This window comes from Mauremys reevesii, linkage group 2 (assembly GCF_016161935.1).
Source record: "Mauremys reevesii isolate NIE-2019 linkage group 2, ASM1616193v1, whole genome shotgun sequence".
NCBI classification, from domain to species: domain Eukaryota; kingdom Metazoa; phylum Chordata; order Testudines; family Geoemydidae; genus Mauremys; species Mauremys reevesii.
This window is the reverse complement of record NC_052624.1, coordinates 190,735,021-190,750,589: the sequence shown is the minus strand read 5'-3', so window position 1 is coordinate 190,750,589 and position 15,569 is coordinate 190,735,021. Positions and strand designations below refer to the sequence as shown.

The window sequence follows — 15,569 nt, the reverse complement described above, 5'->3', positions numbered from 1 at the left end:
GGCAGGTCCGCTCGTCCCGGGCTCCGGTGGACCTGCCGCAGGCATGCCGGCAGGAGCTCAACCGGAGCCGCGGGAAGAGGGGACCCGCCGCGGGACCGGGGAAGGGCGGCGCAGCGCTCCGCGCTGCTTGGGGCAGCCTACTTTCTAGAGCCGCCCCTGTGCGTAAGGATGTCCTCATATGCCTTAAAGTCCTCAGGCATCGGCCAGGAGATGCCCAGCACACAAGAGTCATCCAGAGAGTAAAAAGAAGCAGTTTGCTGTGCCAATAATGGATCCTGTTCTTGAACCACAAGATCCAGTAGACACTGGGACAAGATCCCATGTCCTGACTGTAGGAACAATGCTGATTTTGGTTCCAATGTTGATCTGAAGATGCTCTCTGGTGCCTATCAGGAAAAGGCAAAGGGGAGGATGACCCCAACCTGGATCTTGATGAGTCCCAGAGATTCTTTGGTGACAACTGGGGAGCCAGCTCTGCCAGTGTGAACGACCATTCGGACTCATCCAACTCATCTGGACAGGGTGGTATTGGTGCAGATGGTGACTAGGGAATTGGCACAAGCAGTTCCATGTGAGACACACTTCCACCCAGTACCATAGAAGGCTCTAGCACCAAGACCAAGGACTGTACCAAGATCAATGATGGGATCTGCTACCATTGCAATGATGAAGCTGAGGGGTGCATCTGCACCAAGTGGGCCTTCAGTGTCAAGGATGTCATCAGACTCAATTCCATACCCTGTGATGTTAGCAGTGCAAGCTGGGATACTGAGGAACATGGCAACTCTGTGACACAGCCAGAAGGTTCCAAGGACATGACAGAGGATGAAGTGGTAGAAACTATGCACTGGAAAACTCCTGAACTTGAGTCAGGCACAGAGAGGCAAATCAGATCTGAAACTGCCTGATGTGCTACCTGCATGGAGACCATAGGCACTGATACCAACATGATCAGTACCAAACTCAACAGATGCCCCATGGCCAGAACTGGAGTTGATGGTACAGACTCTTGCTGATCTCAGCATCATACTGGGGATCAGTTAGAGAGACCTGCTCCATCCTGCATGTCGGAAGGATATGGTGCTGGTCAGCATTCATCTTATAAGATGAGGGAGAGTCTCCTCGAGCACTGGAATAGTCCTGATTAATCTTATGGGACCTCTTCCTTGCCACACCAGAGGAGGGAAAATTACTCTTCTTCCTTTTGGGGGAATCAGTAGGGTCTGAATGTAGAGCGGTATTCAAAGGTGACTGCCAATCAGATAAAGGCTTTGGTGCAGAAGTAGTCCTCATGGCCTGCTCCAGAAGGTGCTGCTTCAGCTGAAAAATCTCTTGCCAGCTGAGTCCTCTTCTTGAATTACTTACAGAATGTGTCACTCACCAAGTCACAACAAGCACCACATGTGGGGATCACTATTTGGGGGTGGCACCCCACACAGTGAACAATGCTTGAACTCTGGTGTGAACATCACACAGGGAAGCCAAATATTCTAACACTAAACTAAACCTAAGGTATGTGGCAGATCTCTGACCTTGCCCCCGTGGGTCCTGCACTTCTAGGCTGTTTATGCTAGCCTCAGTGGCTCACTGAGTCACTGAGTGGCTCACTCAGTGGCTCACCCTTCACGTAGCTCTTCTCTCTCTAGGGCCAGGGTTACAGTCTACTGAGCCCTTTTCATCTTAGGCCAGCAAGGAGGTTGGTGAGAACTCCCACAGTCTCTGTTGTCCCTGGGGGCTTATTTCAGAACAGTTTAGTCTCCTGTCCTAACAGGGGCCTGACTTCCCCTCCCAGGAGATGTTCCTGTAGTGGTGGGTTGAGGGGAACCCGGGCCCACCCTCTACTCCGAGTTCCGGCCCAGGGACCCTAATGGTAGCAGCTATTGGCAGCCAACCTTTCACTGCCAGAGTTGCTACATTTTCCTGGGCCACTTCCCCACAACTCTCCTGTTTCTCCCTTCTTCACCCTTACCTTAGGGCTCCCTTAACGATGGTTTGAGGGTGTCTTCATTAATCACCCCTTCAGCCACACTGCCTCTCCTCTGGCTCCCTGGCTCTCTTCTGCCTGACTGGAGTGAGCCCTTTTTATAGTATCAGCGGGGCCTTAATTAGAGTCAGGTGGTCACATTAGCTTAATGGCCTCACCTGACTCTTTGCAGGTTAATTAGAATCAGGTGTTCTCATTAGCCTGGAGCAGCCCCTGTTCTGGTCAGTCAGGGAACAGAAAACTGTTAATCCAGTGGCCAGTATATCTGCCTTCTGCTATTCTGCTCTACCCAACTGGCCTGGGTCTATCACAGGTACTACTAACTAACTATTATCTAGAGGAAAACAAAAAGAAAAAAAAGACTCAGAAAATGAGTGAAAATGTGAGGTGAAAACACCACACCAAGCTCCATGGGCAACGGGTATAAGAGGCCAGGGGAGGCTAAGCCACTCCGAACAGGATGCGGTGCAAATCTCTCAGGAAGCATGCCAGCCCACTGTCTTTGGAGCGCCACCGCCAAAAGGGCACCTGGGCCGTAGTCCCGCCTGCACTCTGCCCTGAGGTCCCACTTCCACTCATCCTCTTCCTCTGTGCCCCCCCCAGTGATCCTCCTCTTCCTGTCCCCACTCCACCTCTTCCCCTGAGGAGCCCCCAACCCCTACTTGCACGTCTCCATCCCCTCCCCTGAGCCCCAGGTCAGGCCTGGGGTGGAGCGTGGGCAGGGCCTCAGGGGAGGAGACTTCTGGTGCTCACACCCAGCCTCCCCAGATGTGGAAGTCACATGCTGCCCATGCCAGGCACCGTCTCTAGCTGCAGGTGGCAAGAAGGAACTGAGGAGGGTTGGGCTGATGACACTTTTATATAGCCTGGGAAGAGGCTAGGGCCACAGGGTGCAAGCACGGCCCCAAGGGGTACTGCTAGGCAAAGTTCTCCAGCTTCATGTGCACACCTAAATGGAACACATAGCTGCATCTACTCAAAGAACTGTCTTTTGCATTCTCCTTTTCTTTTCCTGCCTCCTAACACTTGCATTCCAAGGTTTATATTACCTAAAAGGCTCTATGAGGATGTAGAAAGTTTTCTAGTACCTCTGGCCATAGAATGTTTTAAAAGGACTAAGAGGATCAAGGGCTGTAATATGCAAATTCTCCCCTCTGGGAAATAGATTTAACAGGATCAAAATATTTATCAGAACTCACTGACTCATGTACATTCTATTTTAATTGTCTTTGTTTTCTGTCCCTTATTAGTTAGGGCTCAGTTCAATGGGTACTTTGGGTGCAGAACTGCAGGCTCATGTGTCTAATAGATAGGACTCTGAAGCTATGATCATTTGAATGGACAAGATTTCAAAACATTATGAGTGAGAGGTTAAATGTTTCACTGGAAAACATTGTTAAAAATGCTCCATCACAAAAATAAGATATTTTATAAAGTCTGCATTAAAATGAATCCAAAATTAGGAATTTCCCTCCAAACGATACAGCGAGAGGATATAGGTCTCAGTGATGAGAAGTTCTTGGTAAGAGAATGGTGTTAATGTATTGCTGTGTTATAGAGCTAGGAAGTAGTGGAAACCTTTGGAAAGAGGAAGGAAAATCTATGTTTTTATATCAAAATAAAGTTATTATGGAAGCTTATTTTGACTAGATAGTCAAGATAAAGGGTACAGTTATTATACTGAGCAAGATTATGATGATTAATGATAACACAAGAATCTCCAGCAAGGTCAGGTGAGAGGAGAAGGGACAGAGAAACTGTTTCTTGCTGGCGGTTCCCAGGCAGATGTGTTAGAAACCACCGTTAGAAAAAAAAAATCTCCCAAGAAATCTAATAAAACTTTGCACTTAAGGATAAATTATTTTCTAGGGATAGAAAGATTCTCTCTTATATAGTTTGTCATGCACCAAATCCTCTACTTACTGCTTTTACTTAGAAATGAATGCTGCAGTGTTGACCCTTTTCCTAGTGAAGATAAAAATCAAGAGTGTATGTATGGAGGGGGATGGGGAGAGAAGGGGTGAGAGAAGAGGGTGATCCCTCTGATCCTGACCCCCATGAATGCACAGTAGGATTCCATAGTCTTGTTTTGGACATGTGACATACAAAGTGCATAGTTATGTAGAAAATGTACAGGGGGAAAAAAGGAAGATAGCAGGGGAATACTGCAGCCGCTAAACAAGAGGGATGAATTTTCCCTTACAGATTTAACATTGATGTGTACTACCTACTTTCCAACCAATGCCAATCGATTAAGGACACGAAGAATTGCCAATTTGTGATAGCTCCACTGTCTGGTGTTTTACAGCAGTTCTCGGGATGCATTACTCAGCACAGAGGAGTTCATACATCACAAGAGCTTTAACAGAACTGGAGCTTCTTGAAACCACAGAAGCTTTTTATTATTAACTCTGTGCTTCACTTCATCTTAAACACTACTTAAACAGTGGCAGCTCTCTGAACTTATATTTATAAAATTCTTTGCAATTATATTTCTCAGTGTATCTTCAGTTATAGATATTAATATATAGTATCTATCGCTTTACAGTATCTATTTCTAAAATGGGAGAAAATATTTGTAGGTAATACTTAGGTGAAATGAAGGACAATGTACATAAGAAAATGCTATCTATTTGTACAACCCCATATCTATCTCTCTCTATATATATACACACACACTGTGCGCACACACACACAGAGCCAAAAGGATCCATTAGAAGTAATGACAGTCAACTCCATTATGCCTAATGTAGTGATAGCAGTTATATATATGAGAGGTTCTATTTCTGCAAAGTCATTGTAATAGGCACACAGAATGAGATCCTTTCAATAAAGAACACATCATAAGATATTTCAATGCAACTTATTTAACATTCCCATATTTAAAGATGACATTGATCATTATTATAGTGGAAGTGGCAGCAATCACTCTCATCAATGTTGCTACCTTAATTTTGGCATTTCCTGTTAGTTAGTGCTTAACTTTTCTATTGATGCAGATTTTTCTATTTATTGTATTTGGAATTCCTATGAATTATATTGCAATATCTCACTAGGCTACTATTTACATTATTTGCAGCATTTGATCTGTAGGTTTGTCAGACAATTAAAATATGTAATGTAAATTGTAATTATGAGCCCATTACAATTTCTTACATATTTGAACTTAGAAGAAAATCAGCATAATGAAACAGAATACATTTAGGGTTAATGTAGACACATGAGTTTGTCATCTTTATTATTTTATTGCTGAAGAGTGCTTGGGATTCACTGAATTAATTTAATTTATTTTATAAGGGGTAGAAGTATGAAATGTTATGTGAACTCCACATATGCCACATAGTTTCAGGCAAGACATGATATAAACATAACAATTTCATTTTGAGTGGCACCAATAAGGTCTAACAGGAAAAAAAAAGCAGCTATATTGTTTATAAAGTTGTATAAAACCAGAAAGGTGCTCATTTTGAAGATGGATTTATAACACAATGAGTTAAAGGAGTTTCTCTAGTACTTGGGTTGCATCGGCAGGATTATGATCAATACTGTAACACTTTTAAATTGCAGATTGTTGCCTGCAGCGGGTAGGGTTCCCACTGAAGTCAAAAAGGATTATTGCCATTGATTTTAAAAGTAAGCAGGATCAGACTCTGACAAAAGTCTACACTTCCCCAATTTAGGCCCAATATTGCCCACCTCATTCATGCAAATAGTCCCATTTATATCAACAGAATTACTCATATGAGTAAGGAAAGCAAGACTGGTCTTTTCAATCAGATAGTAATTTATTTATTTTGCTAAGAAAGCAGACTTTCATTTTGCTGATACTTGATTATAAAAGCATTAAATCAAAGGATTCCCTGTGTTAAGTCCAACCAGCCTTTCTGTGTATAATTGTGGTTGTGATGTACTTGTATCTCTCACCAACAGAAGTTGGTCCAATAAAAGATATTACCTCACCCACCTTAACCCCAGGAGTTTATAACAATGTACCAGGATCTTTTTAACAGATAGTCAATGATCATAAAGCAATATTTCAATCATTCTGATTCATGAAACTGCATAACCAAAGTAAGAATCTGGTCTATCAAAATTATGTATTTAGCAATCAGACTCATTCATTAAACAAAGACCTTTACTTATTAGGCCAAATACAACACTAGAGCCAATGGGAGTCACGCTACTTTATGCTAGGTCTGCAAGTGGTCCCACTGCCTAGAAATGCAAATTGTCCCATGGACATGCACTGTATTTTTAACATATTTATAGTAAATATTATTTCCATAGACTTTATCCTGACAAATCATTGCTCATTAAAATGATATAACTAGCTCATTAACGATGCTGGATTTTTTAAATCTATCATATACTTTGCCAAGTGTAAATAGAAGCTTCTCCAATAGAAACTGGATGTTCCTGTGTAAAAGCAGAAAAGATAAAACAGACAAACATAATGTAACTCATGATGTGTTTTTTGGTTGTTTTTTTTTGATTGGTTGGTTGGGAGGATGGTTTCTGCATAACCAGGTCAATGCTGCAAGGTGCTGACCACTTCTGAGAAATGTTTAACTCCCACTGCTTTCAATAGAAGATGAGGGCACAGAGCACCTAAAAGGGTCAAGTTCAAATTCTGCTTGTACTTGTCACAGTGCTACAGGAACCGAACAAAGTACACTAACAATATTTCTATTTTTCTAATGCAGCTTCTGGCTTCCACCATCCAAAGGGCATCACTGTAAAAAAAAAAAAAAAAAACTAGAGCTGCAGGCGGCCTGCCCTGTCTCACCTTTCTTAGATTCTCCTGTTGGTCGTTATTCCTGTTATGATCCCATTCTTCTGCTCCCTTAAGAAGTATGTTTGCACTTACTAACTCTCACACTGCTTACCAACATGAAATTTACAACGTCATTTAGGCCAACCTTAAATTGCATCCAATGAAATAAAGTTACTTTCATCAATGACTATTAAATTGAATTTACTGTCTATGACTACTGTATTAGGCTCTCTCTCTGGTTTTTTTCTGTTGAGTTCCACAATGTATGGCTCATCTCCCTGATACAGATATTGAGATATTACATTTATCATTGATGCACTCAATGACTTCAATGAAAGCCAGACTGGGCTCTCTACAGTCTTAGAAACTACTTTAGTAAAATGGAGTGGGTAGAAAGCTAACAGTTGCAGAGACTTCTCTGGGAAGAAAAAAACTATTCTCAGTATAGCTAGTGCAGAATAAGAATGTGCTATTCAGTTTGTCTTTAATTTAGCATTTTATACAAGTTTTCTAACTCCCTCCCTTAGTACCACACACAAAACTTGGAATGAAACAGTAGGGAAACGAACAATAAAGCAGAGGCCTTGCCCCACCTCAAAGACAGATTGAAAGCATGATCTATCCATTATTTTTAAATAAATGGGTAAGATAGAGGAGATGCACTTGAAAGAAAAAAGGAGATTCTACTGCATATTCTGCACTCACAGTGGCCTAAGTAACTTGCTAGAATATTTCTAGTTTTGGGAAGGGGTCCTCCTCTTGACTGAAATCTCTTGGCTGAGGCAAGAATCAGGGCTTGATCAGGTTCGCCCTACTCACATGAATAACCACACTGAGGTCAATACGACTGCGTACTTGATTATGGTAACCTCTCAGATTTGTTTCCAAATCCTGTTTATCTCAGAAACTCTAAACTCAGTAACTTGCTCCCACTTCAGTGTCTACTTGTTCAAAGGAGTCTGTCAGGTCTTTTATACCCAAAAATTAGATAAAAGAAATAAGTGGGTTTGGACTATCTAATTTTTATAAAATTGTTTTCATGATTTCTTTTTATTCTAATTGAAATAGTTTCCCCTCTTGATTTAAACATACCTCTGAAGAGTTTGTAACCAAATAATTGCAGCAGTGCACCAGTGCATAAGAATCAGAAAGTGTAACTGACTAAAAACAAAAACTAAACTGACCAGTCTTTTTTTCCTTAGCCAAGCTAAGTGAAGTGCCAAAAATAAACAAACAGCATAAATGGTGAAAATACAGTAGATTTTTAAAATTGTTTCAGTTTTAATAATCTGAGGTATTAGAGCAAACACAGATAAGGTTTGTTTCTTTTTTAAAGAATATGTTTTTTTTAAATGGGAAATGTTCTTTAATGATAAATTTACAATGAAAACAATATGGCCATCATAATTTTGAAATGCACTATGTCCGCCATGAACATTCTGCAAATGTCTTTGCATTATGTTTGGGGGGGGGGGGAAACTGACAAAATATAAAAATTAAATACTCAAATTACTTACAGACTTAATAGCAAGACAAATAAAATAAAATAAAACAAAATCCCTCCAATGAGCCTAATGAGCAAGAACTGCAGTATTTCCTAAGTGCACAATTTAATACTCTGACCCTTATATATAGAAGTGAAAAAAGCAAGGTGGACATCAAACCCATTTATTCTGAATCTTAAGTTATTCAGCATTTTGGTTACATTGACGGAAAAAGGATGAATTTGAATTCAACCCGAGGTTTCGTCTTTTATCATTTGGAATCAATGACTTTTCCTGGCATACAGTACTGGATGGAGTCTGCACCCAGATTTCTTTGGACCCTGTATGCTAAGAGGAGAAGCATATACAGACAATAAATAAATTAAAAAATTGTATAATTTGTGGTGCATTCACTGATGATATATAAACCTTCAACCAGTTTCACAGCCTCAGGTCTCTGACATCCTACTACCATATGCTTTCAAAAATACTAGTGGTAACTGGTGATATGCCTGATCCTGGCGGGGGAAAACAGGGATCTTCTTTTATTTAACTTGGAGAGGAAGGAGTTTGGTCCGTCATCTTTCAGTGTTCCCATGAACTGTATTCAAGCATTAATGAACACATATAATAACTACATATCAGATAAAAGCACCAAAATACACTCAGTAATGCAAAGAAATTATATATTTTAGGGTATGGTCAGATAAGATATTCAAAGCCTCTACTGTTTCTTCTAGAAATGTCAGGATAATTCAGAAATGTCAGTTTCTTTAAGGATTTGATCACATAGCTCCTTCTCTAAATGCATCTGTAAAGATCATTTGAAAAGTGCAGATAGAATTGTTCATTGGTTAATTTTACTTGGAGCTACAAAGTATATATGTGCTTTGTTTTGTCTTATTGATCATTCTAGCTTACAATTTTTAGCACAAAAATCAGAAAACAAAAATAAGTTGTTGATGAAAAATATAAACACAAAACAAAATAAGTTCCAATCGTGCAAAGTTTGTTTCACTGGATAAAGCACTTCTTGACACAATAATGTCCAGAATTCCCCCTCCCCCAGAAAATACAGGACTGAGACTGAAGCCATTTTTTCTCTTTTTTTTTTCTTAAAGCTATACAACACAAAGAAAAAATCATTGAAAGAACACTTCATCAGGTGGTGGATTCTTCTGGCTCTGGAGTGAGCCTTTGACAAGTGATTGTGTGGTCCAAATTATTTGTCTCATCAGGACAACAACAACAACAGAAAGAAAGAAAGAAAAAAAGTCAATGATCCCAACAATAAAATCCGAAATTGACTTTACAATCACAGGTACAAATTGCTCAGGTGGATAATTTCATTTCTCCTAAAGATCACTGTCGTCTAAAACTAATTAGAGGCGCAGGTTTCCCAAGGAATTGTCAATATTCAAAGCAAATATTGGAGTTTAGAAGGTTATCATTCTTCTACCATGACAGTCTGACTGCGTGGTTGGAAATATTATCATGTTCTGCCAAGTTCAGGGTGTCATTAACGACTCAATCCTTGTTCTAGCTCACAAATCTGGCTCCTATTTGGTCTTCCTTTATAGTGGAAAGACTAAGAAGCCAGAAAAGGTTGAGTATTTCCACCCTCCCATGAGGTTACCCCTTTCCAGTTTGAGGTGCACTTTGTCTTCTCTCTCCATGTGAAGCAAGACTCCATTGCTGGCTGCTTCTCTGGTGACATCCTGATCCCCTGCAAAAGCTGAAATCACTGGGTAGCCATTTTGCATTAAACTTACCTAAAATGCAAAGAGACAGTATTAAGTATTTTTTTCTTTATGCACTTCATTAACCTTTCACACTCAAAAGCAGCAGGTTTGAGCTAATCTAAAAGTAATCAATGATTATTCTTATTTCATTCCATCATTTTATAGAGCAGACAAAATGTTCACTTTAATGTATAAATGTATAAAATCATGTATACATGTATAAATTCTTCACTTATTGTGTTTTTATATACTAACTAGTGCTTATAGGTCCACATTTTAAAAGCAAAGAGTACAGGAATGAAGGATCTTCAATGGAGTGTTTAAATTACTACCCACCTGGATAGTTTGTCTGTTATAGACCTTGACCACGTGGAAACTGAAACTATAAATCCCTTTTCTTGGTGCTACAAATATACTGGACGCAAGATCAAAATGGTTGCCAATATTAACTAATACCTGGAAAGCAAACAAAGACAAATCAATTAAGTGCCAGAAAAATTCTGCATCAGCTCCATGACCTATATAAAGCTTATTGGAAATGGTAATTGCAATACAATTAAACCGTACTGCAGGGGGAAGGAGTCAATTTCCAAGACATTTAAAAAGTATTGTAGTTCATAAAGTGGTTTATTAACACAGTGATGAACCCAAACCTGTTAGACTGAGTGAAAACACCACAGCCCCAGTAAAGTAAAGGAGGGGAAGGGATATTATTACTGACAGACAAAGAGAAGAGAACAGTAACTGTCAAGTAAATGTGCAATGGATTTTTATATGTCACTTTTGGAACTAATTATGCCCTAAGTTAACGTGTTAAACAAATACATAACAAAATAGGACTTAAACATGTTGCAGCTGAGTGGAGGGATGGAGGAATTATATATCATTTCTGCCAATTCACTCCTCTCTTTCTTTTCCTCTGGAGGGTTGGTACCAATTATAACCGACTTGAATAAATAAGTGGGATGCATTATATCCACAGGAAGAAGCTCTGGCCGTCTCAGAAACTGAAGTAAGGAATAGTGAAGACTGTTGCATGGGAGAGCACTCATACAATTAGAATGAGGTAAGGTGACCGTCTATGCCAAGTTAATTAGCCAAACCACTCTACCAAGTGGAAAGGGGCAGGAGAGATCTATGGGAAGAAACTGTTCAGGGTTTGTTATCTTTTTTTCCCCCAGAACATTCCCAATTTGCCATATTTACAATTAAGAGGAAATCACATTCACAAAATACCAACATCTACTCGGCCATTGCAAGAGAGGCCCACTCCTGCTTCCACTGACATTAATGATGAAACTTGCATTGACGTCAATGGGATCAAGATCGGGCCCCCGGTTCTTCTGCCCAGTCTCCTCTCTCAGAAATCTACTTACAAACTGTTTGGGTGTTTTAACTGGACACGGATAAAACCCACACTATATAGTGAATGTGCCCATGTTTCGTTATCTATAACTAGGCAAGTAGTAAAATTCAATCTTTCCAAATTCAGTTGAGAAAACCCATTTAAAAAACAATAAAACCTGGGCAGATGAGACAACCCAAAGCAAAACACAACTGGGAACCTGGCTGAATGTTTCAAAAGGGGTTTCCGAATGTCTTTCTTATTCTTCATCCCCACACTGGCTCTGTCCACTCTCTCACAATATTCTATGGATTACCATTCCCTGTGCTTGTTAACTTAAGAGAGTCATTAAAGGGGGGGAGCGTTCAGAGTCCTATTAAGCCCTTTTTTCCTTTCTTCCCATTTCCCTTTATTTCTCAACCTCCTGCTCAGATGACCAGTGATCCCAGTCCCAGTTTAGTATTTGAGGGATTGAGATGATGAAGGGAAGAAGGAAGAAGGGTCTGGCCAGTAGGCATATCAAACACCAGTTCTCTCTCTTCTCAATATTTTCTGTCAGACTATTAGATTTACAGGCTGCAATCCTTGTTTTACCTTTTTTTTCTGAACTGAAATTATGGATAAAATTAAAAAGCAACACCCCTAAAAATATCAAACACCCTAACCTCCACCATTTGCCCTAATGAACTAAAGAAAAAATGAACACCATGAGGAAAAAGAAAATAGCTTCATTACTGTGGAAACATGGTGATGAAGTTACATGAACAAACTGATGAGAGCCAAACATATACAATAAACGATGTGCAGAAATCTCTCTCTCTCTCTCTCTCTCTCTCTCTCTGATATCAAAGGGCATGGTTGAGACTCCTTAGTTAAGCTGTAACTGATTAAGATTTAGAGGGGTAGAGGTTTTTTTGTTTGTTTGGTTGGTTGGTTTTTGTTTAAGATACTAACGAGTTCTAGATCCATATGCAACAGAATAAATAACGTTGCAGACCAAAAATCAATGCATTCGTTAATCAGAACAACACAACAATTCCAGGGGCAGCATTCAAAGTCGGGTAATCCTACGAAATGGTAGCGGAGATCCACACAGGAAAGATACGATGAAAACAGGATGAGCTCAGGGTACCTTCTAAGACAGTATCACCATTCTGCACTGGATATAAATCGTGCAAAATGAACCTACACCTTCGCTACGCATCGTTTGACTACTTTGACAACACGGGATAGGAAACACCCTTCACCCAAGAGAGACGCGGTATCATTGCCAAATACACTCGGAATCGGCAGGTTCACTGACTCCCCGCGAGCACTGGGGTTGCTATACTGAATGCCCTGCTGTCCTGAGGTCTGCACGCCCTTGCCCCCTTTAACTCCCATCAGAAAAGATTTGCTGGGAGTTTTGGGATCCTTGCCTGGAAGGCGCCATAGAAATGCGAAGCAGAAGCCTACATTATGTACCATTAATAATGAAAATGCAAACGCTTCCTCGGGAGGATGAAGTTGCTCAGCCGGGGCGATGCTTTCTGCAAACTCCGTGCAGTGGCTGGGATGCGGGCGAGGGGACCACAGCAGGTGTGTGTGTGTGTGTGGGGGGGTCAGTAAGTGGGGAGGGCCTGGGGGGCTAGCGATGGGGGGTGGAGGTGCAGCAGCCCCAGGGGAGAGGGCAGGCTAGAGCAGGAGCTGGCTGACCTGGTCGAAGTAGATGGTCATGGTGCGGTTGCTCATCTCCGACGGCTCGTGGTTGGTGCTCCTGGTGGCCGAGAAGGCCACCTTGGCGCTGCCCGAGCGCACCGAGATCCCCAGGGAGGAGGTGATGGCCCCGTCCGCCGACGGGCTGGAGTCGCAAACCACCAGGCACTTGCCCTCCAGCACGATGGGCTCCGTGTCGTTCTGCGCACGCACCGGGCAGCCGGCGGGCAGCAGCAGCAGCAGCAGGGCCAGCGCCGCCGCCAGGCAGGAGCAGCAGCCCGCGGGCTCCGGCAGCGCCCCCCGCCGCCCTAGCCCCGACATCTTCGGCAGGGGCCAGCAGCCGCTCCCGCTCGGCGCCGGCATCAGGGCGCAAGGGGGTAGGGAGGGGAGGCTGCGCCTAGTTCCTCCCCTGCGCTCTCCGGGGCAGCTGGCTTGGGACTAGATCCGAGTCCTCCTCCTCCGGGCAGGGCAATGAGGCGTCCTCACAGGGCGGGCGGCGCACAGCCTGGCAACGGCAAAGAGAGCGATCAGCCACCGAGACCAGCCACACACACCCCGCACTAGCCCCTGGCGAGCCCAGCACCGCCCGGCGAGCGCGCACCCGCCTCCCTCCCTGGCAGGGTGTCACTAAGTACTGGGCACAACAGGTCCAGGAGATGCCCAAGTGCCGTGCCAGATGTCTCCTCTCCCGGCACCCCCCTTCCCCTCCCGGGGGGTGGTACTGCCATACCCCCCCCCCCCCGCAGTTTGAGCTGGAAAGGAAAAGCGCGCGGTAGTTGTATATTTTTTCTCACTCCCCACACTTTTAGCCTCGAAATCAAGCCAACTAAACCCTACTGACAGATCCCCGACTAGCCTGTAATCCCCCTTGCGGAAGGCGGGTGTTTAAATCACCACCGAAGCGCCCGCAGCCTGACTTTTTGTCACAGCTGTTAAGGTGCGATCGACGCCGGTTCTCTCCTGGTCTCGCCAAGCGCGAATAGCCCGAAGAGCTTCACAGACAATGAGCTCTGCGCGCTTGCGGCTGCTTCGCTAATGTTACCCACGCGATTTCATAAGCATTAATACAAAAAATCAAATAAACCCTTTCCTACTGCAAAGCCGAGCGCTGGCATATTCCCGTCATTGCGGAGCTCTCTTTCAGTTTGCGGCAAACACTTTCTTTTGAATTACGGAGACTTTAGACACGGGCACCAATTTATACTTTTAATCTGTTCCACAGGCCAGCTGAGCTGTGATCTGTAGGGTGCCCCTTTGAAACTTACCGGTTCATTAAACTCTTGGGAGAGGAAAGAAAGACTAAGAAATCCCCCCTCCCTATCCTAGGAAACCAAATCGTATTTAGATTCTTTCTGAGAAGTTGCATCTCAGTTACCCTCCCTCTTCAACACAAATTTAAATCTCCGTGATGTATCCCCCTTTCCCGAGACTCTACCCCATCCCCTCCTCCCCTGGCCGATGCATATTTTAAGTGGACCAGCTAGCGCGGGGATATTGTTGGTTACCTGGTAGATCCATGATGGGAGCGTAGGGCTGGCTAGGTAGCTGTCCGTGAAGTTGAATTGCTTAGAGAAAATGAGCTGAGATGGTGCTGGCAGAAAGAAAAGGAAGCAGGACTCGCCTCATTCTCTCCCGCCCATTGCCAACAACCCCCCTCTCCTCCCTCCCTCCCTGTCTTTCACACGCACACTGACACCCGTCACTGCCTCACACACCAGGCGTAGGGGCTGGAGACCACGCCGGCAAGACACCCTCTCCGCCCCCCCGCCTGCTCACACCTCCCGGCCCTGCCCTGGATAGATCGTCCCAGCTGGAGTGTCCTGGCAAGGGTCAGAGCGGCCGGTTACGCTCTGCAGCCGCAGCGAGCCGGGTTTACACCAGAGCCACCCCAGAGGAAACCCAAAACGGGATAAACTCTCCCCCAGGAGGAACCAGCTGGACGCGTTTAAAGGCCCGCCCCAGAGACAGAGGGGGCATCCCCATGATTCCTTATTTGCTTTTAGAGCCCACGCCCCGGTTCAGTGGTAAATGCAAGGAGGGGCGGGGGAGCCCCCAGCGTGAAATCCATTCCTAGTGCCTATCACATTGCTGAGAGCGCGCTCCAGTTTCAGCGCTGGGCGCAGCCTGAAGCAGGGCGAGCCCCCCGGGTTCCTGTCTCTGTCCCTTAAAAGCCCACCCTTCGCTTAGACACAAGCGCCTCATTTATTACAGTGCTTATTCCTGCGCCCCGGCATCCCATGGACACTCACACACACCCCGTGCAGCTGTCTCTGGAAATAGGCTGCCCCGCATGCCAACTGCGGTTGCAGAGTGCCACCTAGCGTCAACTTGGCGATGGGATGCGTTCCTGTGCGAATCAGGAGGGGGGCTTTTTGCGTTAGAAAGAGCAGCAGCAGCAGCTCGGGAATTCGGGGAGGGAAAAAGAAAAACAGGGCAGAGCTCTAACCCTTAAATTAAGTTCTCCCCTCCCCTTTTCCCCCCAGTGCGATCTGGGAGGCTTTCAAAGCCTTACTGCTTTACATAGCCAACACTGCCATGATGATGA

The 15,569-nt window shown here is 43.7% G+C and overlaps 1 protein-coding gene across 2 annotated transcripts; it reads right to left on the bottom strand.

Moving 5' to 3' along the window:
- Positions 1–8,094: 8,094 nt before the first annotated feature.
- Positions 8,095–14,923, bottom strand: CBLN2 (cerebellin 2 precursor). 2 transcript variants are annotated; one of them, XM_039525231.1, is made up of 5 exons: positions 14,803–14,923; positions 14,530–14,615; positions 13,025–13,529; positions 10,321–10,440; positions 8,095–10,014 (listed from the first exon to the last, which is right to left on the bottom strand). In XM_039525231.1, exons 3-5 carry the CDS (start codon positions 13,385–13,387, stop codon positions 9,817–9,819), a joined length of 681 nt encoding a protein of 226 aa, XP_039381165.1. In that variant the 5' UTR covers positions 13,388–13,529; positions 14,530–14,615; positions 14,803–14,923; the 3' UTR covers positions 8,095–9,816. The 2 variants fall into 2 exon arrangements, with proteins under 2 accessions (XP_039381165.1, XP_039381164.1); XM_039525230.1 differs by lacking the exon at positions 14,803–14,923 and having other exon boundaries at positions 14,530–14,660.
- Positions 14,924–15,569: the final 646 nt, after the last annotated feature.